Source organism: Mobula birostris, chromosome 2 (assembly GCF_030028105.1).
Source record: "Mobula birostris isolate sMobBir1 chromosome 2, sMobBir1.hap1, whole genome shotgun sequence".
In the NCBI taxonomy this organism is placed as follows: domain Eukaryota; kingdom Metazoa; phylum Chordata; class Chondrichthyes; order Myliobatiformes; family Myliobatidae; genus Mobula; species Mobula birostris.
This window is the reverse complement of record NC_092371.1, coordinates 11,441,287-11,466,697: the sequence shown is the minus strand read 5'-3', so window position 1 is coordinate 11,466,697 and position 25,411 is coordinate 11,441,287. Positions and strand designations below refer to the sequence as shown.

The following is a 25,411-nucleotide window of genomic DNA, read 5'->3' as shown; positions in this document are numbered from 1 at the left end:
GCGGCCGGTATTTATCGCGCTCAGGCAGGTGTTCAAGCAAACCCACCAGTCTGGCAGCTGTGGAACTGCTGAGCGAAGCTACCACGTAGTAATATCTGGTGTCATCAGCGGAGATTTCTCACAGCGTGAACTGGGCCTCAGCTTGTACAAACCAAGCGCTGGCATTTTGCTGCCAAAGCTCCAGCGGTTTTAAAGCGCTGCGTTGGCCGACAGGTCCAATAACTCCGGAGTTGCCCTCGAGCAGTGGGGTCACCAGTGCAGGTTTTTGTAAATAGAACAGCAGAGGCCTTCTAATTTTACCGGAACATATGTCAACTCATTTATTGTCGACCAAACAGAACAAAAAGCGCGGTATAAACCTCACGTCATTGCGTCATCACGTCAGACCAGACTCTTAAAGTGAACGCAACTCGAAGTCCACCCACTACCCCACACCTGATATTGTGACAGTAAACTCGACTCTGACAATGTTGCACTCAGAAAGTTTTGATGTCTGGTCCACAATGAGTTTCACCGACTCGGAGAGAACTACGGACACTGCTCATACTCTGGACCTCATCTGGAGTAAGTGTCGCTTCCTCAAGGTCGCGATAGATAATAGAATAGAAACACTCAACAGATCAGACAGTCGCTGCGGGGAAAGCAACATAATAAAATTTCAGATCAATTACCTTCCTTAAGAACTCACTAGTGTTATAATTCTATTTTTTCTATTCGTTCTTCTTGTAAAGTTTAATGGCGGTAGGTACATTAATGGTACCTACTAAGCTGCAGTGTGCAGCAAAGAAACATAGTCATAGCCAGTCATACTTTATTGATCCCGGGGGAAATTGGTTAAATATAAAGTATACCCAATAAATTCCCCACCCAAAAAGATTCAAAATCAAATACGCACTTATATATATTACCATGGAAGTGATATCCTAACGAACTTTCCATGTTAAACTGCTTCAGACCCAAAAATCTAAAATTAGATGTTTCATTGTAACTTCGTTTAAAGAATAGGTGCTGCACCGTTTCTTGATACCGTTTCACTCCCTCCAAATGCCCGCATCACGCATATTAATTCTGAAAAAGGATATTAATTCAACCGAGTCTGCCCAAGACATTAATTGTTTGCAAATTACCTGAGAGAAAAGAAGGGCCACTTTCAGCAGCAAAAAGCAGATCACATGACGCGACGCCCCACGTGACCGCCGTTGATCGACAGGCGCCTCCTGCAGGAAGAGGGCCCGCCCACTCGAGTAACGTTGATTGACGGCAGTCCGTGTCACGTGGTTAGAGGGGGTCGATTGGCTTTCGGTCCAGGCCACGTGACCAGCAGGGTCCTCCCCGCTGCTCTGGTGTTGACGCCGTGGTGTCGGCTTGCTTTTTGCTCCCGGCCCAATGGACTCTGCTGTGCAACTCCGGCAGAGGCAGTATGGTGCCGCTCTGCCCATGGCAGGTGAGGGGGTCGGTGACGAAAGGAGGGAGGGAAAGTATCTTTTCGTCCTCCGAGTGAATGAAACCAAAGTGGGAGGGATGCGGCAACGTGAGAGGTGAATGGGCCGCAAGAGGCCCTGCGTTTAGGTGGTGAACCGGTGTGTGTGGGGAAGTGAGGCCGGTTACCGACGACGGCCCTGGTCCGAGTGCCGCAGTTGGTCATTGTCTCGCTCAGCTGGCGGTGGTTGAACGGTCGTCCCAGTGACGTCACCGCTCGGTGCCGCCATCTTGTCCCCGCCGCCATTTTGTATTGGGGACGGTGGTTAGGAGAGAGGTCAACCCCACCCCGGCGCTGGGCTCCGCGTTGATACCGAAGGGAGGAGGTCAGGGGCTGAGGGGCGGGGCTGGTTTGCGGGTCACATGAAGGTTTGGATCGAACGTGTGGATGAATGGGGCAGAGGATTATCGAACAGTACCTGTGGGGGGAGGTCAGCGATTCTAAAGCCAAATGAGTTCTAGGGGTAGAGGTTACAGCGAATAAAACAGCTAAACATAAGGGTATCTTAAGTCCATCATCCTTCTGGGGCATAGGCCATCGATCATAGCTCGCCAGAGTCCTCAGTCCTTCAAGTTGTCCCCATGTGTATGTCATCGAAGATCCCTTCTCTCCCAGGGAAGAGAAGGGAAGCTCTTTGGAGCTTCTGTCGGTGTTCCTGTAGCTCTGGGTTTTCACAGAACGGGGTTGCTAGCCGCATGCCCAGCCATCCCTCTTTCCCAGCTGGTCTTGGGACTATTCCTGGTGGAGTTTTGGACTCTTGGTTCTTGATCCTCCAAAACATTCCGCATGGAATTTAAACTGGAGGTGGCGGAGGGTAGACTTAAGAAGGAGATTTTTGAAGAAGAAAAACTGCCTTAGATTTAATTGGGGTTTGTTGTGTGACTGTGTTCGGATTAAGATTATTCCATGCTTTAATTGTGCGGGGGGGAAATCTTGGACAATTCACAGGTAACGCAGGAACAGCTCAGCAAGTGATGCTATGTCTATGGAGGGGGATAAACAGTTGCCATTTACCAGGACCAAAACGACAACTTTTTATTCCTCTCCATGGAAGACAGCGGCTAATTAGATGCTTTGTGTAGGCCATTCATGCTGTGGAGAGTAATTGAACATTTTTGCTTGTACCAGTACTAAGTGGAAAGGAGAGGAGGTGTGGTGGGGCAGGTGATGGGTACATTGAGGAGAGATAAAGTTTGGCTGGCAGCTGGAGCCTGGTGGTAGTGTTGAAAGACTGTTTGTTGCACATGAGTGGAACAAGAGGTTCTGCAGATGCCAGAAATCTTGAACATTGCACACAACTGGAGAAACTCAATGGTCAGGCTGAGGTCCTCTGGGTAAAATCATGGAGGTCGCATGCTAGCTGTTGAAGTCGATACACAATGTTTGAGATCAGTGAGAAACAGTCTATGTTTCAGGTCGCTGACTCTCAGCCCATAATGTCAACTGTTTATTTCCCTCCATAGATTCGTCTAGCATTTTGTGTGTGTTGCTGCATGTGGCTGGGCATCTTTGGGTGATGATGGGGTTTGGATACGGTTTTCTGTTACTTTGTAGAAAGAGCAGGTGCAGAGTTTGTAGGTGTGTTACAGGTGGATGATTAGGACTATCTGATGATTGATGGTTTCTGTAGGTACAGGTGATTTCACATTTTGAGTTTGGTTGATCAGCTTGGATGGATGGTAAGAATTTTGCTGATTGGAGTGGGACTTTATTTTGAACAAATAGCTGACAAATCAGTGCTCTGGGTAAACTTAGAACTCATTAAAGACAGATACCTAACAGCTTGGTATTCGTAAGCCTTGATTATCGAACTTTGGATTTGATGTACAATTTGATAACAAGGTTAAAGCTTGCAGTAAAAATTGGGATCTCTATAAAACCCATCCAGAGGGATTGGGAGTTGCTAATGCTGGAAAAACTATCATCTGTTATGTATAAATGTTTAAAAATGACCTGGTGGTATGTTTCTGCTTATTACTGAAAGAATGTGTCCTGACCAACTGCATTAATGTCTGGTACGGAATTACAAGGCATCTGACCTATAAAGGATTGTGAGGAATCCCATCAGTGTGCTGTGTATGCAGAGTCCTTAGCATTATCAATGATCCCTTCCTTCTGTCCAACAATGTCTTTGACCCCGACCATCAGGTAGGAGATACTATACTGTAGCACTAGGATGAGACCTGTTACATTGGGTAACAGTTTCTTCACGCAGACCGTGAGACTATGAACTCCCTGTCACCACCCAGGCCTCACCATGTTTGAAGTACCAGGAGCATTATACCATTTACTTATGAACTTGTGCCGTAAATACACCATATTATTGGTTAATTTACCAGAGCTGATATTCTCTGTGTGTGAGTTACATGTACTGTTGTATATCTTGGTCCGGTGGAACTCTGTTTTGTTTGGTAGTGTGCATGTGCATGGGTGAATGAATGGTAATGCACTGAAGTTGAAATCTGGGATTGGAGGCAATAGGGAAAAAGGCAACTATAAGGTGTCCCTACTCTGGGGCATGGTTAAACTTTTGAAAGTGCTCTGGTGTTCAATATCATTCAGCTGACTTTTTCTTGTTTTACTTCCCTGCCTTGATTCTTTTGATACTGAAGAGTCTCAGTTTTGGAAGGATATGGTAGCTGAGGAATATTAGGAATAGGAGTAGGCCACCTGATCCACAGACCTGCCCTATTATCCAATAATGTCATGGCTGATCTGTCCCAGGACTTCCCTCAGTCCTGCATTTCCTGATCTTACACAGAAAAAGTCACATGGGTAGAGAATTAACGGTTATTCACAGCTCTCTGTGTATTTTTTTCCTGTTCTAAAAGGTTAACTATCTCTAGTTCTAGCCTAAGGAAATGGGCTTTTTGCAGTTACCCTAATAATTCCCCTCCGCATCTGGCAGGTTTCAATTGAGTTTGCCTCCTGTTGAGTTGTTTCCTTGTCGAACTGCACCTACATCTCTAGAAATAGCTAACATGCCAAATGTGTTCTCAAAGACCTGTATAATTGCAATTTTATACACCAAAGACTTTGCATTTTAAAAAATTTGATGTTATTTGTGTTTGAGATTGCTTCCTGTATCTGAGCTTTCGCACTTCATGAATCAACACTTTAAATTCTGGATTTAAATTTTAAGTATTTTGTGTAATTTTAAAGGAAGATAGTGATTTCTTAGCATTTTTCCCTCCAGGTTCAATTTCCTCCTGTCACCTTTTCCATTCATTAGGTTCTGTGCATTTTTTATTAGAGGTACAGTAGGGCAACAGGCTCTTCTGGCCAAATGGGTATGTGCGACCTAATTGCATCCTTGTGACCAATTAACCTACTAACCTGTACGTCTTTGGAATGTGGGAGGAAATTAGAGCACCCAGAGGAAGCCCATGTGATCACAGGGAGAACTTACGGACAGCGGTGGAATTGAAACCAGGTTGCTGGCATTGCAGTAACGTTACACTAGCTGCTATGCTACCATGCCACCGTTGTTTTGCAAACTACCCTTCTCTTGCTCACTTTCCAACTCAGCCTTGTGGCAAATCTGAATACATTATTTTGTCCTTTCATTTACTAATTTTAAAGAGTGATGGTCTGCACTGACCTTTGTGGCAGAGCATTGCCAGTAGTCTGTTTAATTTTACAAATCTCTGTGCATCAACCAGCTCTTCTAAGTAGTTGTATGAAAGTGGTAATTTTCACTATTTGGGGGCTGAATTAAGTACACTTTGGGAGTAAATAAGTAGGAATCTAGTAGTATGCTAGAAATTGCTCCATATCTGATTGTTGACAACAGATATTGTGAGACCATAAGATAGGACTAGAACTACGCCATTTGGCCTGTCGAGTCTGCTCCACCATTTCATCATAACTGATCCATTTCACTATCAGCCCCAATTACCTACCTTCTCCCCATCAACCTCTACCTTAAATATACCCAATGATTTGGCCGTTACAGCTGTCTGTGGCAACGAATTTTACAGATTCACCACTCTATTGCTAAAGAAGTTCCTCATCTTTGTTGTAAATGGACATCCCTCTATTCTGTCCTCTGGTCTTAGAATCTCCACTTCCACTTCTTTGACATTCGATAGGTTTCAATGAGTCATTTCTTCCCTCCACCTCCCCCACATTCTTCTGAATTCCAGTGTGTACAGGCCCAGAGCCATCAAAAGCTTCTCATATGATGAGCCTTTCAATCCTGGAATCATTTTTTTGTAAACTTCCTTTGAACTCTCTCCAATGTCATCACATTCTTTCTTGGTTAAGGGGCCCGAAACTGCTCTCAATACTCTGAGGCCTCACTAGTGCCTTATAAGGCCTGGGCATTACATCCTTGTGTTTATATTCTAGTCCCTCTCAAAATGAATGCTAACATAGTATTTGCCTTCCTCACTACTGACTCAACCTGTAAATGAACTTTTAGGGAACACTGCATGAGAACTCCCAAGTCCCTTTGCACTTCAGATTTTTGAATTTTCTCCATTTAGAAAATAATCTACACTTTTATTTCTTCTGCCAAAGTTCATGACCATACTGTATTCCATCTGCCACTTTTCCTATTCTGTCTTGTCCTTTTCTAGCCTGTCTGCTTCCTCAGCACTACTTGCCCCTCCACCTATATTCATATTGTCCACAAACTTTGCCACAAAGTTACCATCCAAGTTACTGACAGGTAATGCCTGGGGAAGATTTCTACTGCTATGCTGTGAGGTATTTCTTGCAGTTTTCTCCAAAAGCAGTATGTCCTGCTAGTAAGTGTGTTTTGTCTTTGACAAAAAGAACCATGTTGTCCAACATAGAAATGTGTCTACCAGTTAGGGTTGTCTTGGTGCATGTTGGTATATGTAACTTTCTGCCCAGTGGAACATCAGGGACGGGAGCAGATTTCTGAAGGGCAGTAGTCTGGTTTGGGGTTTTTTAGGTGGGGGACAAGGTAAGATGCTGCAGGATGCTGTTTGAAGGTGAGCCCCCTTTATAAGAAGTGCTTTGTGCAGATGAATCTCTCTAAGGAGGAAGGGCCAATACTCTGGTGAGAGCCAGTTCATTTAAGATGGTCTTCAAGGGAGGTTCAAACTGTGGTAGGTGCCTTCATGCAGACCATGGGGTAGGTACATGAGTAAAGTGATAAACTGGACTACAGAAATGAGCTCCAATGTTTATGTGCACATTTAGACTGGTTTAACGGTAATGGGCCCTTTTATTTTTTTTTCTTTTCCTGTTAACTGATAAAGCTGAAAATTGGTAAATATACCTTTCTTTGTAATTTTATACTGATGTATGATTTGTCATTTCTTGGTGACTGATAATTGTGTATGGGCAGTATTTACACATCATTTGCTACAATTAACATTCCTTAATTAGAACATCCCAACCTTCCAGTTTGGTTGAATCTCAAATTGTACCCTAGACATATCTTGCTTATGTAAGGTGACTGTTAGGTAATGAGCCAAGGTGGTATACTATCCCTAGTGATACATAATGTTAAAAGAATCAGTCCCAACACAGACCCTTGTGGAACACCACTAGTCACTGGCAGCCAACCAGAAAAGGCTCCCTTTATTCCCACTCTTTGCCTCCTGCCAATCAACCAATGCTCCATCCATGCTAGTATCTTTCTTAACTTGATAAGCAGCCTCGTGTGCCACCTTGTCAAAAGGCTTCTGGAAATCCAAGTACTCAACATCCATTGATTCTCATTTGTTTATCTTGTTATTTCTTAAAAGAATTCCAACAGATTTGTTAGGCAAGATTTTCCCTTGAGGAAACCATGCCGACTACAACTTGTTTTATAATGTGCTTCCAAGTACCCCATAGCCTTAATAATCAACTCCAACATCTTCCCAACTACTGACATCTAACTATAATTTCCTTTCTTCTACATCTCTCCCTTCTTGAAGAGTGGAGTGACATTTGCAATTTTCCAGTCCCCTGAAACCATGCCAGAATCCATTGATTCTTGAGAGATCATTGCCATAATCTCTTCAGCCACCTCTTTCAGAACCCTGTGGTGTAGTCTCTCTGGTCCAGGTCATTATCTATTTTCAGACCTTTGTTTCCCAAACACTTCTACTCCCTAACACCCTCAAACTTCCACCATACTGCTTGTGTCTTCCACAGTGACAACTGATCAAAATATTTAGTTTTTCCACAGTTTCCTTGTCCCCATTACTACCTCTCCAGAGTAATTTTCCAGAGGTCCAATAGGTACTCCTGCCTCTCTTTTACCCTTTATATATCTGAAGAAACTTTTTGTATCCTCTTTAATATTACTGGCTAGTCTACCTTTGTATTCCATTTTTCTTCCTTTATGATTTTTTTAGTTGCCTTCTGTTGGTTTTTAAAAGCTTCCCAATCCTCTAACTTCTGACTGGCTGTATGTCCATAAGATATAGGAGCAGAATTAGACCATTTGGCCCATTGAGTCTGCTCCACCATTCCATCATGGCTGATTTATTTTCCCTCTCAACCCCTTTCTCCCTTCTCCATAACCTTACTAATCAATAATTTATCAGTCTCTGCTTTAAACATACCCAATGACTTTGCCTCCATAGCCATCAGTGGCGATAAATTCCACTGATTCACAACACTCTGGCTAAAAAAATTCATCTTCATTCTAAATGGATGTCTATACTGAAGCTGTGTCCTCTGGTCCTAGATTCACTCGCTATAGGAAACATCCTCCCCAAATCTGCTCTATCTAGGCCTTACAATATTCAATAGGTCTCAAGGAATCCCCCCTCTTTCTTCTGACCTCCAGTGAGTGCAGGCCCAGAGCCATCAAACACTCCTCATATGTTAACCCCTTCACTCTTAGGATGATTCTCGTGAATCTCCTCCGGACCCTCTTTTGTACCAGCACATTTTTTGAGGCCCAAAATTACTCAAACACTCCAAATGTAATCTGACCAGTGCCTTATAAAGCCTCAGCATTACATGCTCACTGTCCAGGCAGTTTAGATTCAGTGATTGCTTATGAACATTTGGTATGGGGCATCTGAGAAGTATTCTGCAGGGCATTGAATTCTGTGTGTGGAAGATGAATAATTTGTAATGTGAACAAAAAGCCATTTGATTGTCAGGTCCCTGATACTTGTTATAGGAGCAAAGTTTCACCTGCTGGTCCTCTGCTCGTAGCCTTGCAAATTCTTTTCTGCCATTGAATATGCATCCACTTGCAGTGCATTCCAGACTTGACCCTTTGATTATATCACATTTAGTTCTTGCCAGCTACATCATATGTTTTCCCAGTCTTTGTGATCCCTCTGCCAATGGGAACAACTATTTATCCTGACCATATCCTTTCTATGATATCAGATATTTGTGTCTTCTTCTACGGGTGCAGCTTCTCCAGTCCATTCACATAACCAGAGTCCTTCGCTTATACTTTATTGTTGCCAAACAATTGATACTAGAACGTACAATCATCGTAGCGATATTTGATTCTGCGCTTCCCGCTCCCTGGATTACAAATCAATAGTAAATATTAAAAATCTAAATTATAAATAAATAGAAAATAGAAAAATGGAAAGTAAGGTAGTGCAAAAAAACTGAGATGCAGGTCTGGATATTTGGAGGGTACGGCCCAGATCTGGATCCATTTGTTAAATTTTTTTTGTATCTTTTCCTGAAAGGTGGCACAATGAGTGGACGCAATCTTTTAATTTTGGCAAAACCTATGTTTTGCAAAGATTCATTCAAGAGATGTGGGTCTCACAGGCTGAGTTGGCACTTAATTGCCCATCCTTAACTGCCCCTCAAGGTGGTGGTGAACTGCCTTTTTGAACTATTGCAGACCTTGAGTTGTGGGGAAGATATCCACTGTGCTGTTAGAGACAGCTCCATGGCTTTGACCCAGCAGCGGTGAAGGGGCAGTGATGCATTTCCATGTTGCAATGGTTTGTGACTTAGATTGCTTTTGTTGCTGTTGTGCTTCTACCTGGTAGAGATGGGTTTGGAAGGTGCTTTCTGGGTTGCTGTAGTAGATACTGTAGCTGTTACAAACTGCTACTGCTGTGCATTGGTGGTAGAGTGATGGGTGAGGTGCCTATCAACATTTGCTCTTTTTTTTGTTACCACTTCACAAACCAACCATTGCTGTAAGCAGGAAATCTTTATATGGCCTGAAAACTGCCCAACATTTTAAGTGTTTTTTTTGTATTGTGTTTACTATCAATATTTAAAATAGAAATTGTAAAATCATAAACTTTTACTTAGCAAAAAAAGTCAGAATATAGAAGTTTTCACATCAAGCACATACCACTGCTCACAACACAAATAACTGATGTAAGCAGTCAGAACAACTGACAAGCACAATGCAAAGGTAAAATGTTTTGACTCGACGGCGTTGGCGTTCAGCAAGCTGGTAGTTCATTAACAGTGAGCTACAGACATCCATTCTGTATTTATTGTTAGAATTTTAACAGTTGTAACTTGAAGCATTCGCGATGTAAACATGTTGAAGTTCTGAAATGTTTCAAGTGAAGGTTGTACATTGATTATTTAGAATTAGAAAATTCATTGATTATATTAACACAATTATAGAGCTATTCAAAATTATATTAACATATAAAAGAATGTGTGGCAGCAAAGGCTATGTGCACAGGAGAGTTTTGGTTACTCCCAGCCGTGCAGCTTAGAGGGAACAGTAGCGCCTATAAATTTGGCTGCTGGATCCTGTACAGTGTTGAGCTGCTTAAGTGTTGAAGCTGTTCTAGGCAGGTGGAGAGTATTCAGTCACACTCCTGACTTGAGACTTTGGAGGCTTTGTGGATTGGGTTGCTTGTTTCAGGATTCCTAGATTCTGATCTCATAGCCATATTGTAAAGAAAGCTGCTCAAGTTTCTGGTCAATAGTATTATTGTATGGTGGAGGATTCAGTGACGGTCATTAATTGAATGACTGATGGTTTGTTGTCTCAGCTTGAAAGCTGTACCTTCAACACATTTTGATACACTGATACATTTTGGAAATACTGAATTGTATGTCCATTCCTGGGTGCTTTTATAGTTGGGGGGTGGCGGGGAAGAGTTAGTGGATTTGCTGGTAGGAGTGTGGTTCTCCCAGCTCAGAAGCTAGGTCATATCCTTGGGTTAGAATGGCTGCATTAAAGTTCAAAGCACATAAATGTCCCCTGAGATTAATTTTTTTGCAGGCATTCACAGTAAATCCAAGAAATGATAGAATCAATAAAAGACTGCACCCAACAGGGTGGACCAATGTGCAAATAAAATAAAATAAATATCGAGAATGTGAGATGAACAGTCCTTGAAAGTGAGTGCATATCAGTCCTTGAAAGTTGTGGGAAGAGTTCAGTGATGAGGTGAGTGAAATTGAACCTTGTTCTCAAGAATGTAATGTACCAAGTTGGAAGATGATATACTGCTTGGTCATGTTTAAGCTTCACTGGAACACGATAGCAGGCCAGAAATGGAAGGTCAGATTGGGGTAAGGAATTAAGGTGACAGCTGCAAATTCTGGGTCACATCTAGGTTCCAAATGGATGGAAAAAAGGACTAAAGGTTAATGTGGTGCCCAAAGGTATAATCTTCCATTTGTATTCTAACCATGGCATTGTTTAATTGCAGCATAGGTTTACCTTCTTTACCTTAGTTCCTTAGATAGTGAGAGCAGATATCCCGTAGCTCTTTGGATTATTTTGTCCTGTGCCGTGATATTTTAAAGATTTGTACAATGAGGCCCCTTATTCTCTGCCATGTTTCACCATCTAGAAAGCACTTTCTAGTCCAGCAGTAAGATAATGTTAAACGCTATGAATAATTGAGGGTCTGTCACTCATCTTTGCAGGATATGTATCTTATCCTGTCAATTTGAGTGTCAGCAGGTATCATTCTATCTCCTGATCAAATTTGTAACCGGATCAATGATTTTCTGTCAATTCCGTAATCTTTCCGTCATAAATAGACTTGTGTCAAAATAAACCTTTTGAAGTTCTGTCACTAACTCATGGAGTCTGCTAGGTGCTGGTGAATAACTAGGGTTTAGATTTGTCAAGATAGAGTATTGCTGGGTACATATCTGCTACTACCACACAGGTTACAGCACTGAGTGGTTTGTTGCCATTTAATTCTGAGGACGGGTAAATGCAAATCTTGTGGAGTATATTCTTGACGTATAGGTACGAACAGGACTATCACAGTATTTCAAAGATTGTTTATTGATCACGTGTTAAGTAATGTTAGATTAAAAATTTACGCTGCTAAATTTACTGTATTGCTTGTATATTACTGCTGCACTTGGGGTGCTAATTCCATTTGTTTTTTTTTTCTTTCAGACCATCAAAGTCTCATAATGTCTGCCCCATCAACACCAAAGATAGTGCTGAAAAGCACAACCAAGATGTCACTGAACGAGCGGTGAGGCAGCCGGCAACATTTCAAGTGCCAGTCATGTAGCTGATTAGCAGTTAATGGATATATAAATGCTGAATGATTCATCCTAGGAGAATGTTGCTCTTCTCGTATATCACTGCTCCAATAATTGATGGCACTTAAAGCAGTAATCAGGTGCAAAAACAAAAGTTTTTTGAAGGATGGTGACCTAGGCGGTTCAAAATTAGCATGTTGCAGGGCTGTTGAACGGAACATAAGAACAAGCTGATTGTAAGCATGTGATTTTATGGAAATGGCCCTAGTAGTAAGATTGCTGGCACGGTCTTGCACATCCCCATCCTTCATTTACTTGAGGTTTTTGATAAAGTTTGAGCAGAAACTCTGGGTTGCAACCGCCCCCCGTGCTGTCCATGACGGACACATGAGCTGAGCCGTGTGGTCTGGTCTGTAAGAGGCAGCTGGTGGGCACAGTGATTGAGGTCCAAAGCCCTCCAGTGTACATTTGGAGGTCTTGTAAGTGGCACAAAATCTGCTTTATACACTGCTTTTGTTTTGAACTGTTTTCTTTCTGCTTGAATTGTAACAATGGCCTGCTCTTTTCGACGTGTAGAGGTGTTTGATAATATTCAGCTCTTACCTCTTCATTTTTACTCCACTGGCTTAATAGTACCATTTCTAATTGCTACAATAAACTTCTTAACCAAGCTTTACTAAAGGCTTTGACTGCTTATTAGTAACTGAAAGTGATTACTCATCTTGCATGAGCTGGACCGCAATTCATTGGCGAATGTGGCACAAAAAGGTAGCTGAAGCAAGACAATAATTGCAGGATTCTTACCTTGCATGTAAAAACACTAATGGGAGGAAACCTGTTGAATATTAAAACTTGGTAGAGATGGGGGAGGACAGAAGTATTTGGGTAATTTGGGAGAGAGAATTGAGTTTTAAGGAGGGTGTGATCAAGACTGGGAAACTTTTCTGATAAAATGGATCAAAACATTTGAAATGTTGCCTTTCAGTGGGATGTTTCTCAATTTTATTGGCAAGAAAACTAGAAACATGGAAGAATTGAAAGTGGAAACTGAAATTTAAAAGCTGGGGATCATGAGACAGAGTAAGTGGTAGTCATAGTTTCAATATTTGAGGGTTATTAATGGGGTGGACAATGTTTTGGATCTAGTGATTTTTTAAAAATGTAGAAAGGAGAAGCTGATGAGCCAATCAACCTGGGAGAGTTAATTTGATTCAATCTGGGAATTTTTGAAGTAAGGCAAAACCACTTACTCATGTTAGATGACTTGGACAATTAATGAGATTCCTTGTATGAGTAGGGAGATGGGTCATGCACAAACTATAGACGAGGGAGCTTTATGTCGGTGATAGATTAGTGGAGCCCTTAGTGAAAAATGTCATGGAAGAACATAGAAATTGAAAACGTAAAGTAGCGTAGATTTCAAATTAGGATATTAGGTGTGACTAACTGATTCCTTTAGGGAAAGATTTATAAAGGGTAACGGACAGTTATAAATGTATTGGGATTTCCTTATGTTGTTCAATGGTAAACCCATGACTAGAGGAGGTGTGCAGCTATTTGGACAGTGAATGGAAAGCTGCCCTCTAAACAAAACAAAAATACAGGTAGCAAACAGTGGATTGTTGCTTATTTAGGTAAGGATGACATGCAGGTGTGAGATTGGAATGTGATGACAGATCAGCTTTGTGGATGATTGAGGCAAATAGAGAGGTGATCATGGGGTAATAACTGGGAGCATCTAGGAGCAGGGATATACATTATACTTAACCTCTCATTACTTTCAGTAGGCAAGGTGCATGAGAAATGATACAGAACTAAGAGGTTATCCAGTCAGAGAAGACCATACTGAGGGCTAGATTTTTGTGAGTTTGGTGAATAGAAGGATTTTCACATAGGGAGAGGACAAATAATGCAGCCATCCACAAGTCATCCCTGTTAAAATCCATTTTGGAATGCGGGAATGCCCTTTTCATCCGAGAATGTAATGAATGTGGAGCTTGTTCCAGTGGGAAGTGATTAAGATGACAGAGCTGGAATTTAGGTGAAGCTGGCTAATCATAAGGCACAGAAAGCAGTTAGGTATGTTGATAGGCTTTAATCAGGGATTGGAGAAAATTTGTATGGGACATAACTACCAGTGTTGAGTATCTGGGTCAAATGGTCTATCTTTTAAATACCATACATATGCAGTGTATAATCAAGTTTTTTTTCCATTTATAAATTTGAACTTAATTTCCAGTGAAGATAATCATGAGGGCTGGGTTCATAACCCTGGTCAGTTGCTCACTGAGGTCAGCCACCATTGGAACTGGTCTGTCACTGTTGACAAGGATGGGACATTAATGTGCACATGCCCTCCTATCCTTTCCCTTTAACAATCTTTAGTCCTGCAAAAAGGGCTTTTTGTAACTTTATTATAATGAAGTATTCTTTAGTTGGTTTCTTAAAACAGATTATATGCAAAATGGTTGTGTGTATAAGTGGTTAATAAATTTCCATGAGGTAGATACAGGCTGTAGATACTCAGTATTTGTGAAGCCAACATTTGTGGACCCCCCCCCCCCAAAAAAAAACTTGAGTATCCTTTGGAAATGGTAACCTTATGTAGTTTGAGTATTGTCTGTTTGGGACCTGCATTGGTGGAACACAAAACTGTGGCAGTATATAAATGTTCTTCTGAAGCATCTGTGATTTTAGTACATGGTAAGCTGGTGTCCTGTATGGATGGTTCTGAAATCTGTACTTTGTTTGAAGCTTTTAGTATTTTGTGCTGTTGCTGCACCTTTCAATTCTTCAAGTTACCTTGCTGCACACTTTTCCCCCCTCTGCTTTCCCTGGAGCCAGTGTGTTTCCCTAGCTCTCTCCTATCGTGCTAATGTTTCTCTTTCTGCTGTTGAATGCTTGCATCTTTCTTCCTCTGATAACACACTTGCAATGGTTGCAACCCCAGACTTACAAGGGAGTGAATGCATTTAACAACCAGACAAAAACAAGTGTGCCATTTATCTAAACAGAAAGGAGGTTTTCACTGGGAACTGGGGCACCATAGCTGAGGGGCTCGAGTTGCCTTTAAGAGTTGTGTGTATTTAAACCTGTTTAAACCACTTCTGTTCAACCTTGAAGCTTTACCAACATGCTGAAGAACAAACAGCCTCCAACGGTGAGCATCCGAGCAACGATGCAGCAACAGCAGCTGGCCAGTGCCAGAAACCGCCGGTTAGCACAGCAGATGGAGAACAGGCCCTCTGTCCAGGCTGCTCTGAAGCTGAAGCAGGTGAGCGGCAACTTCCTGATGATCGTTTCTTTTTCTCCCCCTCCCCTCAATTTCCATGGCATGCACCATTAACTCCTGATGGCATTGCGCTCTCCAGCCACGTGCAAGTGTTGTCGAGATTGCTCCTCTTACCGATTCCATCCCTCTCCTAGAGGGAAGCATATGATGACTACACCAAGATGAGATGGCAAACAATTTTCTGTGGGGAAATGGATTCGGGAGCCTGCACTCGCACCGAATCATTTGCATTGTCTGGACTGACCGTGTTGTTTCCTGGGAGCCACTGTATTTTAATGCAGGATGTCAGTGCCCACACTGTCCAGTAATGGAAATAAACTTTCTGGTTACTGATCCAGCAAACGAAACGGGATGTTTCTCTGGCAAAGTTTCCAAAATGAATAGAGATGCTGCATCGTTCCCGCAGTGTGTAATGGGAGAAAAGTCGAGGATTGGAGATAATTGGCATTAACTAGCTCCTGAAAAAGCTTTTCAGTAGTGCCCAAGTCTCAAGATTGACACATTCAACATAATTCTACATACTAAAAGAAAGCACTCAAATTGTCGAAGACTTGGTGAGTTTCTGATTCATTCTGTGCAAGGGCTTGCTTGATCTCCAGGGTGATGGTACGCTGAAAGTATAATGCTTAATGGTGGACCACTATTAAGTGGTTTCATTCTCAATTTTGAAACCTCTGTATATTTCATCTTCAGTCATCAGAGCAAGGTTTGGCTGCTTACCAGAGTGTCTCACTCTGATGTTTAGGGGTTTACTAAATGAGAAGAAACTTGAATTGTAATATGGTTTTTCCCTCTTCTTTAAATGACCAGCTGTTTTTTCCAAAGAAAAATATACTAGCTTCATCAGTATTTCACAGCACAAGTGTGTTTTCTCATAGCTCTATTTAATTGATCGAGCCTCTTGTGCCAGCATTACAGAATCTGGTTCTCTTTACATGTAGGTCATGGAACGTTCTGAAAAATCAATGGAATGAAGACTCCTTTCTCTCACTTTACAGGTTTTTTTGTGATAGTTTTGCTATGATGGTAGGGTGTAATCTGCTTATACCATTCAGCTGTCCACTGTTCTGATTCTATAGGGCGGGCTGAGCTGAGACCTACCTTTGTTAATATCCCTCAACTCTTGCAAAACACTTGGACTGAAAGGGACTTGTCATCTGTTTCTACAATCTAAATCTCTGCTGCCTTTGACAGGTAGCAGTCTTTCAAACATTGCTTGAAAGCTGAAAACTGACTTCTCTGTAACTCTTTGGAATTTAACCCTCAGTATCCAGATAAATCCGTCCTTGTACTCCTTTTGTGACCAGTACATCCTTCCCAATAGTACATCGTGTTTGATGTCACAAGTATTTAAACTACTTCCCCACACCCTTTTCTAATCTTCTAACTATAAAAATCTTTATTTTAAATTTCTTTCAGTAGCCGAACATGCCACTTACACAATTGAGTATCTCAGCACCTCTACCTTTTGTTTTGCAGTTTAGAAAATACTCTCATCACTCTTTGAAAGTAATTGTTTCCTTGGTCTAGGACTTAGATCGAATAACATTTGGGGGTTCGGGAGATGGATACAGGGAAAAGGAGAGTGAGGATGTGTTTAGCTGCATAATTTGGCTTTGAGACTATCAGGCATGGGGTGATACAGTAGCATTGCAGTTAGTGCAATGCTATTAGAGCTTGGGCATTCTGGATTCAGTGCCATTATGTGAGGAGTCTGAAAGTCCTTCCCATGAAATGCATGGGTTTTCCCTGGGTGCTCCGGTTTCCTCCCTCAGTCCAAAGATGTCCTTGATAGGTTAATTGGTCATTGTAACTTGTCCCATGATTAGATTATGCATATTTGGGGTTGTGGGGTTGCTGAGGTGGTGTGGCCAAAGATGCCAAAATGGCCTATTCCATGCTTTATTACTAATTAAATAAAATAAAAATAAGGTTAATCCTTTCTGGCATTTGGGTATCAGTACCAGCAGAGACCTGCATGCTCTGAGCTGGGATGACACATCACCTGGGAGCCCAACTTCAGCAGAGATTCCTCTTGTAAGGCACATGCTTCTTCAGTGCGTGATGGTAAAGCTTGAGCTAATTCCATGTTCAAATACAAAATTAATTGTGTAACTTTATGGCCCAGAAGAGTCTGAAACAGCGACTAGGTAAGAGCAACATTCAAGCAAGACTGGGACGTCCAGTGGGGGCTCTGGCACATGGACCTATGGTTGGTCGGGGATCGCCAAGAGGAGGTGTGCGGTTAGGTCGTGGTGGAAGAGGAGGTGTAAGAGGAGGCCTTCCTCTCCGAGGTAAGTGTTACAGTGCTGGTAATGAAGAGTTTTCCCCCCGAAAATTCAGATTTTCAGTATGTGGTTCTCAGGATTAAGGTTGTGTGAGTTATCAGTAGGTCTGTACTGAACCAGACAGGATTGAGAATGTGTGTGAAGTCAGTGGGTCTGTACTGAACCAGACAGGATTGAGTCTGTGTGAGTAATCTGAGGGTCTGTACTGAACCAGACAGGATTGAGAATGTGTGTGAAGTCAGTGGGTCTGTTCTGAACCAGACAGGATTGAGGCTGTGTGAGTAATCTGTGGGTCTGTACTGAACCAGACAGGATTGAAGCTGTGTGAGTAATCTGTGGGTCTGTACTGAACCTGACAGGATTGAGTCTGTGTGAGTAATCTGTGGGTCTGTACTGAACCAGACAGGATTGAGTCTGTGTGAGTAATTTGTGGGTCTGTACTGAACCAGACAGGATTGAGAGAGTGTGTGAAGTCAGTGGGTCTGTTCTGAACCAGACAGGATTGAGTCTGTGTGAGTAATCTGAGGGTCTGTACTGAACCAGACAGGATTGAGAATGTGTGTGAAGTCAGTGGGTCTGTACTGAACCAGACAGGATTGAGGCTGTGTGAGTAATCTGTGGGTCTGTACTGAACCTGACAGGATTGAGTCTGTGTGAGTAATCTGTGGGTCTGTACTGAACCAGACAGGATTGAGTCTGTGTGAGTAATTTGTGGGTCTGTACTGAACCAGACAGGATTGAGAGAGTGTGTGAAGTCAGTGGGTCTGTTCTGAACCAGACAGGATTGAGGCTGTGTGAGTAATCTGTGGGTCTGTACTGAACCAGACAGGATTGAGAGAGTGTGTGAAGTCAGTGGGTCTGTTCTGAACCAGACAGGATTGAGGCTGTGTGGGTAATCAGTATGTCTGTACTGAACCAGACAGCATGGAGACTGTGGCTGAAATCAGTGTGTCTGTACTGATCCAGACACGATTGAGCCTGTGTGAGTAATCAGTGGGTCTGTTCTGAACCAGACAGGATTGAGTCTGTGTGAGTAATCAGTGTGTCTGCACTGAACCAGACAGGATTGAGTCTGTGTGAGTAATCAGTGGGTCTGCACTGAACCAGACAGGATTGAGTCTGTGTGAGTAATCAGTGTGTCTGCACTGAACCAGACAGGATTGAGTCTGTGTGAGTAATCAGTGGGTCTGCACTGAACCAGACAGGATTGAGTCTGTGTGAGTAATCAGTGGGTCTGCACTGAACCAGACAGGATTGAGGCAGTGGCTGATATCAGTGGGTCTATACTGAATCAGATAGGATTGACGCTGTGAGTAATCAGTGGGTCTGTACTGAACCAGACAGGATTGACGCTGTGGCTGATATTAGTGGGTCTATACTGAATCAGACAGGATTGACGCTGTGAGTAATCAATGGGTCTGTACTGAACCAGACAGGGTTGAGGCTCTGGCTGATATTAGTGGGTCTATACTGAATCAGACAGGATTGACGCTGTGAGTAATCAATGGGTCTGTACTGAACCAGACAGGGTTGAGGCTCTGGCTGAAATCGGTGGGTCTGTACTAAATCAGATATGGTTGAGGCTGTGTGGGTTATCAGTTGGTGTGAAGAACCTTGCCGGGATAATCAAGGCAGGAATTTTACATTCTTTTCAAAAGACCCTGATTGGTTGATATTTCAAGGATGCTAAAGGCACTATATCAATGCAAGCTTTTGCCTCGCTCTTGCAATTCCAATGTTAGGGTTGTGCAAATTAAAGCTAAATTTTTTTTGGTAATTGTCATCTTTTCTATGGTCTTTCATATTTTTCCTTCCATTCCTCTGCCTTTTCTCTTCCTTCCAAACACAGAAGTAAAATACAGTAATATTGGCAATATATATTTTATAGATCTTGACCCTGCTCTTTGCAGAAAGGCTGGTGTGAATTCCAGGGAATTCTTCAATTCTGCAGATGCGAATTGCAGGGAACATGGAGATCCTACCAATTAAGCCTCTGTCGAATGAGGACAGAAGTGCTTGGGCTTGTGATTTGCCCACAGCTGAGTTGTGTGTGCTGCCAACACCAGTTAAGTTTAAGTACTGGCAGCTTGCTCTTTGCATTACTAAAGTACTCCCATTCTTACATAAGTTCATCAGAACATTTAAGAGTATTTATGATGGAGCAGTTTAGCAAGTAATAGATGTAATAAAAAATCAACTTGGTGTACATATCAAGAAAGTAACACAAAAAAGTCTTTCCTTAAAGGTCAGTTCTAAGCTTTCCCTTTGTTCGAGAGGAGACCCCATACTTCCATGGAAATTAAATAAGTTTGTTATCAAAGTACATATATGTCAGCATATACAACTATGAGATTTACCTTCAAAGAAACACAATCATCAATGAAAGACCGCACCCAAGAATATGGGCAAGCAACAATTGTGCAAAAGACAACAAACTGTGCAAATACAAAAAAAAATCATTGTTGGGGTGAGTTCGAGGGGTAATAAATCAGAATCAGGTTTATTATCGCCGGCATGTGACGTGAAGTCTGTTCCTGTACCTTTTTCCTGATGTCAGCAGTGAGAAGAGAACATCGCCTGGATGGTGGTGATCCTTGATGATGCATTGTTCTGCCAGCACTCCTTGTAAATGTGCTCAATGATCTGGAGAGCTTTACCCATGATGGACTGAGCTGTATTCTCTACTTTTCTATATCTGCGCTCCGTTCGCCAGAAGAAGTGGGATCTCCCGGTGGCCTCCCATTTTAATTCCACTTCACATTACCATTCCAATATGTCCCTCCATGGCCTCTTCCACTGTCGGGTTAAGGCCACACTTAGGTTGGAGGAACAACACCTTATATTCCATTTGGATAGCCTCCAATCTGATGGCATGAACATCAATTTCTCAAACTTACAGTAATGCCTCAAACTACCCCCCCCCCTTCACCATTTCCCATCCCCTTGTCCCTCTCTTATGTTATCTCCTTGCCCGCCCATTGCCTCCCTCTGGTGCTTCTCCCTCCTCCTCCCCCCACTTCTTTCTTTCATGGCCTTCTTTCTTTCACCAATCAACTTCCTAGCTCTTTGCTTCATTTCTCCCCCTCCAAGTTTCACCTATCGCCTGGCATTCCTCTCTCCCCTCTCCCCCCCACACTTTTCAAACCTACTCCTCAGCTTTTTTCCACTGAAGAATTTCAGCCCGAAATGTGGTCTGTATCATAGATGCTGTCATTGTTTTCCTTTCTAGAGCATCAGAGATTTTCCTTCCTCCACTATCCACTATTGCTGCCCTCGCCTGCATCGCCTCCATTTCCTGAGCATCTGCATCCACCCCATATTTCTGCTGCATAGAGTTCCTCTTCTCCTTACCACCTCATGAGCATCCACATCTGACACATCATCCTCTGCAACTTCCAGTCTCCAAAGGGATTCTACACCTAAACATATCTTTTTAAAAATTTCTGTTTTGCAGTACTTATCTTAATTTAATTATTAATATGCATATACATTTAATGTAATTCAGTTCTTTGCTATATTTATCATGTATGCATTGTACTGCTGCCACAAAGTTAACAAATTTTATGACATTTGTTGGTGATGTTAAACCTGATTCTGATAGCTTTACGTCTGCCACCCCCCTCCTGCTCCGCTTTCCACAGGGATCACTCCTTGTGCGATTCCCTTGTCTGTTTGTACCTCACCGTTAATCACCCTCCTGACACTTGTTCCTGCAAGTGGCCCAAGTGCTATAGCTGCTTGCTCACTACCATTCAGTCCTTCCAGGTGAGGTAACACCAACCCCCCCCCCTCCTCCATTCCCCACTCTGACCTTTCTGCTCTTCTCACCTGCCTGTCACTCTCGCTCCCCCCCCCCCACCCCAGCACTTGTCCTTTCTCACCCACCTGGCATCTCTTACCGCCTTCCAGCTAGCCTCATTCCCCTCTTCCCACCTTTGCACCCTCGTTTCTTCCTCCTTCCTTCTCAGTCCTGAAGAAGTATCTTGGCCTGAAACGTTGATTCATTTCCATTGATGCTACCTGACCTGCTGAGTTCATCCAGCATTTTGTGTTGCAGTCAATATACTCTCCACCGCAACTATCGAGCTCGTCAAAGTTTTAGATGACATGCCGAATCTTTGCAAGCTTCTAAAAAGTAGTTTTGGGTATTGACTTCTACAGTTTAGGAGCATAGTGTTTTTTTTAAGAAGAAAAGCTTACCTGCCAACTATCTTTTGAGGGAGATTGTTTAAATTTAAGAGACTGGCGGAAGAAGACAGGAAGTAGCTGTAGACCAGAGAGGTAGTTTGTTGGCCTCACTGATCTAACATCTGCATTTGTCTTTCCCTCCTTAGGTCAGGGTCCAAACCGAGGACGAGGTGGAGTCCCGCGGTTAGGGCTCAAGCGGGGTGGAATGCGAGGCCGAGGAGGTCTGGGTCGGGGTGGGCCACCTGGACGAGGAGGAATCGGTGGCAGAGGTTAGTGTTGGAGGTGACCAAATAAGTTGCATCCTGAATTTGAGTGTTTTGACTCTGCAAATGTTTTGAGTTTTGATGATGAAGTAGACAAGTCTTGAAGAAACTCTCAAACAAAGAGTTCTGATGGAGGAGATATGTTCATGAAGCAAACTGAGCAGGGCTTTGCTTCACTGTAAGGATGTCCACAGTAGGTGGTCAGTTCAATGCTGCCGCAGTGCTTTAAGTGGCCAAGCTATCTGTCTTTACCAAAGGGCGGAAAATTGAAAAGCGCTGTTGGTTAGTCTGTAGGACTACCTCCTTTTATAAAATAAAATAAACAAACCTGAAGTATTATAAACCTGTTAACATTTGTGGCAAGGAAAATATTAGAACATTTATATACATGGGAAGTCTAGGATTTCTGTGAGGATCCCCTATGAAAATGAGTCAACTGAGATGAGGAATGTCTGCTTCAACCAAAAGGTAGTGAATCCAGAGTCTGCTGCTACAGAGGGCAGTGGAGGTCAGGTCATTGGGTGTATTTAAGGCAGAGTTTTTGATTGATAAAGGGGCTGAGGGTTGCAGAGAAAAGGTAGGAAAAACAGTTGAAACAAAAAAAGCCATGAATGAATGGCAAAGCAGATTGGGCACCACGATAGCATAGCAGTTAGTGCACGTCTATTACAGCTCAAGGTATGGGAATTCAGAGTTCAATTCCAGCGTCATCTGTAAGAAGTCTGTATGTCCTCTCCATGGAATGCATAGGTTTTCTCTGGGTGTTCCCATTTCTTCTCACAGTGCAAAGACTACCAAGTAGGTTAATTGGTCATTATAAATTGTCCTGTGATTAGGTTAGGGTTAAATCGGGGGTTTCTGGGGCAGTGAGCCCAAAAGGCTGGTAGGACCTATTCTGCACTGTATCACTAAAAAAACAAATAAAAACTTGATGGGCTGAATGACCTAATTCTGCTCCTGTATCTTATGGGAGTGTGAGAGGCTTTTAATTCCATGGGTCTGGACCACCATTCATTTGGATCATGCCCATCCACCTGTATTAAATATTCTCTTAGATCAAATAAAAAAATATTGGTCTGTGTTTTGCAGCAGCTGCAGTATCAGTACCTTTCCAAAGTGAAGTTTATTCTTGTCTGAAACCAGGGGTGTGTGTTCATAGGCAGTTCAGCTGGGGTCAGTGGTGAAGGTTTAGAATTCTGCACCGTTAATCTGCAGAATGATTAGGAACCATGGACTTTGCTCATTCCCCACCGGTATCTTCTACCGTGGGGTGGGATGTTAGTGCAACAACAACCAGGGTTCAGTTCCGGCCACCGTCTGTGAGGAGTTTGTATGTTCTTCCATGACCATTGGGTTTCCTCCAGGTGCTCCGGTTTCCTCCCACATTCCAAAGGGACACAGGTTTAGTAAAATGCAGGCTTGCCGTGTTGCCACCAAAAGCATGGTGACACTTGTGGGCTGCCCCCAGCACAATCCTCCGATTCTGTTCTTTGTTGCAAATGACACAGTTCACTGTATGTTTCAATGTACACGTGACAATAAAGCTAGTCTCACCATCAACAGAGTGGTTAGCGATTATACTGCCTTCCCCCACCCCTGATGGTTGATGGCAGATGCAGGTGTTGTAGCTTAACCTGGCAACTTGGTCTTGCAAATTAAAACTTCACTCAACTAAATGACATGTTATCTTAATTATGCCCTAGGTCGTGGCGGAATAGTGGGCCGTGGTAGAGGAGGATTCCCAGGTCGGGGCCGGGGCCGGGGGCGAGGAAGAGGAGCAACCCGTCCTCCACTTACCAGAGAGCAGCTAGACAATCAACTGGATGCATACATGTCGAAGACCAAGGGCCACCTTGATGCCGAGCTTGATGCCTATATGGCACAAACTGATGGTGAAGCTAACGATTAGCAGTGCTGACTGGGGAGATGCTAGTTTTATTAATAGTATTTGAACTTGAATTTGAAAACCTAGAGAAACTACGCAAGGAATGAAATGGAGAATTTTCAACTTTTGCGGAGAGAAATAAGCTGTATTTGAACTGCTGACAAGAGAGCGGACTTCAAGGGTTTCGCCTTTTAATTACTTTAACCTTTCTACATTTTGTGATGTTCACGGTTCTGTTTGATATTCCTCTGCCTTGCTCGTTGTGTAATGATCACTGTATACAGTTCACTCTTTCCTTGGAAACCCTTTGTTTTTAGATTAGATTCCACTAACAGTCTGCCACTCTGGTAGAAACTGTTCACCATAAAACATTAGAATTCCAAAGCTTTACTCTTGTTTTTTTTTCTTCAGAGAGTGATGTTCTTTTGCATTTCTGTGGTCTTCTCTGCCCTTTGGTCAGAAGCAATCACTTTGGTCTTGGGGTTCCAGTTTAGAAGAGCATTGCCCCTCCTAGGTTTCTGGATAATGCTGGTGTGCTATTGTCAAATCCAACTCCCTGCTTGACATTATCTTGAGGAGAGAGACACACACAATACTTGAGAATTGGCTGCAGCTGATATCCTAGCATTGTACGATGGACAGGAATTTCCCCCCATTTGGGTAATGCTTGCTGCTCTTGCTGCATTCCATGATGGGGAAATCCTATTTCTTGGAGCACCCACTTCAGAGAATGGATAATTTCCCCTGTTTATCTTCAACTGAAAGATGAGTGTTAAGTTGGGAGCCTTAGTAGTTGCCTGAACCTTGATCAAGTGAGTTATGACAAGGATATGTCTAGTTGTGGAAAAGAGTTGCTGATTCTGTTTGAAAGACTTTACAAAAACAAATACATGTACTGTGTTTTATTGTAGTGCACCAAGGTTCTACTGTTGCATAAGGGTTTCTAACTGATTACAGCTGGGGAACATTTATGATGGACATTGTGTACAAACAGGATCAGGCTTAACAGTGATGTTCCCAAAGTTCATGTATCTGATTTCGTCTTGCAGGACTGCATTCCGGCAAGAATCGGTGCTTTATCAGCAAATGGATGTAAGCTTCATTTTATTAAAAGTTTTGAAGAGAAACATTCCCAGTCATTAGTTTGTCTGTTAGGCAAAGTTTGATAAATTGGTTAGGTGTCACTTGGTCTGTTTACGAGGACAGAGGTTCCCAACCATTTTTATGCCATGGACCAATACCATTAAGCAAGGGGTCCATGGACCCCAGGTTAGGAACTGCTGGTTTGGCTTTAGAACATGGAGCTGATAGAGCAAGTGGTATTTTACTTGCTATTTCATCAACATTTGGGAACTGAGTTAATGATTACTCACCTGATTGTTTTTGCTGATTCTGATTTGGGTTGGTGTCCGAATAGTTTCATAGCACTGTGGGAGAAATTGAGTTAAAGAGTTGGGAAACTTCAGGTCTGTAATTAGCCAAAATTGCATTCAGTTCTGGTCACCCCATTACAAGAGGGATGTGGAGGCCTCAGAGGGTGCAGGAGTAGTTTACCAGGGTGCTGTGTGAATTAGAGGGCATGTGCTATAAGGAGAGATTGGACATGCCTGTGTTGCTTTCTTTGGGGCTGAG

General features: G+C 42.7%; 2 protein-coding genes across 4 annotated transcripts in view; one reads left to right on the top strand and one right to left on the bottom strand.

Moving 5' to 3' along the window:
* gba1 (glucosylceramidase beta 1) overlaps window positions 1-1,216 on the bottom strand; it is a 57,255-nt gene extending 56,039 nt beyond the window's left edge. Inside the window, exon 1 of the mRNA XM_072282984.1 lies at window positions 1,128-1,216. The gene's annotated coding sequence lies outside the window, so the exon portion shown is untranslated. The remainder of the gene's footprint in view (window positions 1-1,127) is intronic.
* Window positions 1,217-1,292: 76 nt separating this feature from the next.
* On the top strand, window positions 1,293-24,906 carry chtopa (chromatin target of PRMT1a). Of its 3 annotated transcripts, none has more exons than XM_072283000.1 (6): window positions 1,302-1,444; window positions 11,772-11,853; window positions 14,987-15,137; window positions 17,287-17,449; window positions 21,778-21,900; window positions 23,598-24,906. In XM_072283000.1, exons 1-6 carry the CDS (start codon window positions 1,387-1,389, stop codon window positions 23,801-23,803), a joined length of 783 nt encoding a protein of 260 aa, XP_072139101.1. In that variant the 5' UTR covers window positions 1,302-1,386; the 3' UTR covers window positions 23,804-24,906. The 3 variants fall into 3 exon arrangements, 2 of the variants coding, with proteins under 2 accessions (XP_072139101.1, XP_072139091.1); XM_072282990.1 differs by having other exon boundaries at window positions 17,284-17,449; XR_011889688.1 differs by lacking the exons at window positions 21,778-21,900; window positions 23,598-24,906 and having other exon boundaries at window positions 1,293-1,444; window positions 14,987-15,709; window positions 17,284-17,374.
* Window positions 24,907-25,411: the final 505 nt, after the last annotated feature.